The sequence below is a fragment of the Onychostoma macrolepis genome, chromosome 07, assembly GCF_012432095.1.
Source record: "Onychostoma macrolepis isolate SWU-2019 chromosome 07, ASM1243209v1, whole genome shotgun sequence".
Classification (NCBI taxonomy): Eukaryota; Metazoa; Chordata; class Actinopteri; order Cypriniformes; family Cyprinidae; genus Onychostoma; species Onychostoma macrolepis.
Genome location: NC_081161.1, coordinates 15,825,695 through 15,830,418, shown reverse-complemented (window position 1 = coordinate 15,830,418; position 4,724 = coordinate 15,825,695). Strand labels below are relative to the sequence as shown.

Genomic DNA, 4,724 nt, shown 5'->3' with positions numbered 1-4,724 from the left:
GGACAAGAAAAAAAAATGCATTTTTAAAATATTATATTACATTATGTAAGTGTGTCTGTCTTTTCACTGGACTCACTGAAAACTTTGAGCAATATGATATGGGATATTGCCAATATCCCATCTTCTAGGGTCATGCCACTGTACACCAGATACCTTAGCCCAATGAAGCTATGATAAATATTGCATTTGCAGACAGATGATAAATGATTTATTTTTGACCCTGAGTTGTGTCTTTCATAAACTCGTTTTTGGATGGCTTATTTAATGGAAGAGCTTGTAGAGGTCTGGTGAAATAGATCTGAAATTAGAACAGTAAATCTTCCCAACAGGTAATTTGGCTATCGGGCTGTCAGATGTGAGCTAGGATATAATCTTCTGCCCCCGACTTTCTGGTGCACCTCAGCTCAGTCTTAAAAGGCAGGTGGATTTGCTCAATGATCAGAGAGGACTTTAATCATGACTCAATGAGGACATCTTGTTAACCCGTAAACCAGAGGAGTTCTACATGTAAATGAGTGCAAATAATCAACATTCATGTCGTCGTGAAGGTGCTTGCACAGAAAGTCTAAGTGAGTTGTGCTGTTTCTTGATTACTATGTAAATGTGAAATATTAAGTAAAAGGTGTTAAATTATTTTGTTTTGTTCTGATTAGATTATGTAAGTAGCGAAGCCACATTAATTAGAATGCAAATTTAAAATGACGAGCTTCAAATCATGCATAATGTAAAATTTTGAATAAAACGTGATCTGAGTTTTCTAAGTAAATACTTGTTGTCACAATAATACCTGCTATTAAAGGGAAAAATGTAAAATCTGTCAATATTTATTCACCTTTGTGTTGTTCCAAACCTGTATGACATTTCCGTGAAACACAAAAGAAGATATTTTGAAGAATGTTTGTCATCAAACAGTTTTGGTAACAGTTGACATCCATTTTATGAACAATAACAACAACAACAACAAAATAACTACTGAGACATTTATCATATTTTCATTTTCCACAGAAGAAGAAGAAAAAACACACAAGATTGTATGAAACAACGTAAATGATCACAAAATATTGATGTTTCCTTGAACAGCCTATAGGTAATCCTAGGTAATAGGAAATCTCTCTCTCTCTCTCTCTCTCTCTCACACACACACACACAATCATGAAACACAGAATGTGAAGAAAAATGTCAACATCAGCCAACAAATATTGTAATTAATAAATAAAGGCATAACATTTTAAATATTTATGCCAACTTCCCCAATTTGACATTCATGAAATATTCTTAAACACCACAGTCCAACCTCAGGTAAAATCTTAATATTCAGTTGATTGTTGTCTTTGTATGCCAGTGTGATTTGATTTTACTCACTTGTTTACACAACTGCTGCTGCAAAAACGTTTACATTGAGTTTTTTTTTTTTTTTTAAGATCTATCAGGATTAAATTCACAAATTACTGTTATTTAAGAGAAGTTTGAGTAAAAAAGGACTGCTGGGGAAAAAACTAAAAAGCAAAAGCATTTGAACTCAAAAGCTTTATAGGCTATGTTTATGCAAGGCTCATTAAAGCTTTGGCAATGTATCTGGACGGTGAAAGGTCTTACGGAGTAGATGCATATTTTCTTAGAATTTTTATATTTTCCCTCTTACTTTTCGTAATGTACACCCATTCGCCGTTACCCACAAACAATCTTTTGATACTTGAAATATACCACAATACGCACTGACAGTGTTTTGCCGCCCTCTAGGGTGAATTAAGGGGTCGTTACAGAGCCAGTGTATTTCTTTCAGTTCTCCAGTCCTGCGGGCGGCAGTAATATGACTGTTTCCTGTGAGATGACATTCTTCTGTGTTGTGTAGACTGGAGACTCTGTAACAGCATAGCAGAGTTATACTAGAGATTCTTAAAGCATGTTGATTTTCTTAAATGTTTAAAAGTTATTTTGGGCACAGTCCGCTGGTACAGCAGCGCTGTTTATGACTGGTTTAAAGTGTTGGATTGGCGAAAAACATGACTGCCAATGAAGACCAGGAGGTGAGAGATACAGCTAAAGCTAACGCACATGAGCTAAAAGATGCTCATTTAAATACAGTGTGGAGGTTTAATGAAGGCTGTGTATTCTAACCTAATCACGAACTTAATGAACTTTATGTTTATATTTGTTTCTGAAATGTAACATTTTACACTTCTATCCACATGTGGTTCTGAAATGTAACATTTAACACTATACAAAAATGACAGTGGTTGTGTCATGGTACAGGGCTATTATTACTGTATGTATACCACAGAATTTATTTTGTATACTGGTACATGTCCAAAACATGATAATAGCATGGTAGTGCTGTGACAGTCCGAAGTGTTCATGTGCAGATGGAGTTGGAGGCTCTGCGCTCTATCTATGAAGGAGATGATTGCTTTAAAGAGCTCAATGCTGTTTCCTTCCAGTTCAGGGTAAGAACTGATTTACACACAAATGCTTCAGTGGTGTGACAAATGTCATAAGTACACCCAACACTGTTTACGTTGGCTTTCAGAGTTTTATTCATGGTGTACAGATACTAGGATCATTTACATTTATTCGTTTAGCAGATAATTTTATTCAAAGCGATTTACAAATGAGGAACATCATTAGTGATTTGTCATAGAGCCCACTGGTTAAATTGTAAGACCAACTGGTTTAGTAAACAAATTAGAGCAGAAATTAAATGCAGAAAAGAAGATACATTTTTATGTAAATAAATAGGAGTGTCTTGGATTATTTCTGTACTTTAGTGTAAGAACTTGTAAAACGCAATGGCGATGGTATGATGAGGTAATATTATGGTCCTTTATTGCATAATGTGATTAAGTTATTACCATATACATATATTGTAGTATTGAGATTATATTTTATTAATACAGTTCCAAAAACCTTTAGCGCTACTGTTGCATCATCTCCGAAAGTATGTGGTAATGCTACGGTTTGTGTCTGAATGGTGTCTTTTCCTTTTTTATTTGTAGATAGGAGATCTTGATGACTCCAAATCCTTCCTGCTAGAAGTGTCATGGCCAGAGAGCTATCCTGAAACTGCCCCACACATATCATTAGATGCTTTTTTCAACAACAGAATGTAAGTTGTTCTCAGTGCAATTGTGTTAGCTTTTAAATGTGGCTTTTTTGGCTGAAAAAGTCTTACCTAAGTTTATAGATTGTTCTTGAGTTAGATGTGTTGGATTATTAGCAGTGGTGGGTATGTTATATTTTAATACACACAATTGTTCTAAATGTTTTTGATATGAGTTTCTTATGTTCTCCAAGGCTGCATTTATTTTATCTGTAATACAGTGAACTGTAATGTAATGAAAGATTGTTGCAATTTACAACCTTTTTCTGCTTTAATATATCTTAAACTGTTTTCATTGTCACGTGATCCTTTAGAAATCATTCTTTTAGGTTGATTTGGTGCTCAATATTTTGATAAATTAAAAAAAAAAACTGATAAACTTTGATGAATGGAAAGTTCAGAAAAGAACAGCATTTATCTAAAAATGTATTCTGAATTTTAATAACATTTGAATTTTTTTTTTACTGTTACTTTTTATCAATTTAATGCAGCCTTTGGTGAATAAAAGTATTCATTTCTTAAAGAAAAAAAAACGTACTGACCCAAAAGTTTTGAATAGTAGTATCCATTGTATTAGATTATCGAATACTGTATGCTGTTAGGTTTAACAGGATTAAAAATCAAACCTCTATTTTTAGATCCCTGGAGACAAAGCAGTACATTCACTCGAAGTTGAGTGAACAGGTAGAGGCCAACCTGGGCACTGCCATGATGTACACGCTTTTTGAGTGGGCCAAAGAAAACCAGGAAACACTCATGGAAAACCACCAGCCTGTGCCATCCGCTGTGGTCTGTATTCTTGAAGTGTTGGGCTCTCTGAATGTTTTGTGCAATCTCTGGACTAGTGTTTTCTGATTTATTTGAGTTTATATCTTTATACAATCACTTCACCTTAAAGAATACAGCAGCATATCACTGTAACAGTTGAAGGTCTCTTGTAGCTATGGAAACTGCCTTGCTGCATTCAGATTGTTCACAATGACTTTGTCGTGGCTCCTGTAAATAATGTAATGACTCTATTGTTTCTCAGACCCTGATATCCAGCAGCGATGTCATGAATAATTCCACCACTGTCAGTAAGAAGAAGGAGAAGAAAGAGCAACTAACCAAAGCACAGAAGAGGAAACTGATTGGAAGGACAGGTTAGTATTGTTGGCAAAAAAGAAGCCAAACAAATTTGGCTTTGTTGTTGGAATGCACACTGATGTGAAACTGCTCTTTGCAATGAACAGATAATAAGGGTGAACTGCCAAGAGGCTGGAACTGGGTAGATGTTGTTAAGGTAAGTTAAGATGAAAAGATTTACTACAAATGCCATTTGACATGTAAAATAAAATTGCACATTCTTACTTGTTTTATAATGTCTTTTTTCTCTTTTGCATGGGGATCTCATCCATACATTGCCACCTTCTCTGTTCCACAAACAGCATGTAAGCAGTTTATATGTATATAATATACATTTAGAATTTACAAGATATAATAACGGCTCCAAGAAGTATTTGCGCTCTAAATTGTTTGAATGTTGTGACATTAGATAAAAAAAAATCTAACCAAATGGTGTTTATTTTAAAGAAAAACAGTACAAGCATTTCACAGAAATTTTAAATGTGTGTTTTTTAGATAATAA

The 4,724-nt window shown here is 34.4% G+C and overlaps 1 protein-coding gene across 1 annotated transcript; it reads left to right on the top strand.

Annotated features, from left to right (window-relative positions):
- Nucleotides 1-1,799: 1,799 nt before the first annotated feature.
- On the top strand, nt 1,800-4,388 carry rwdd (RWD domain containing 4). The gene is made up of 6 exons (XM_058781654.1): nt 1,800-2,027; nt 2,364-2,444; nt 2,994-3,103; nt 3,736-3,886; nt 4,128-4,239; nt 4,330-4,388. The coding sequence occupies exons 1-6, from the start codon at nt 2,004-2,006 to the stop codon at nt 4,386-4,388; spliced, it is 537 nt and encodes a 178-aa protein (XP_058637637.1). The 5' UTR covers nt 1,800-2,003.
- The last annotated feature ends 336 nt before the right edge of the window (nt 4,389-4,724 follow it).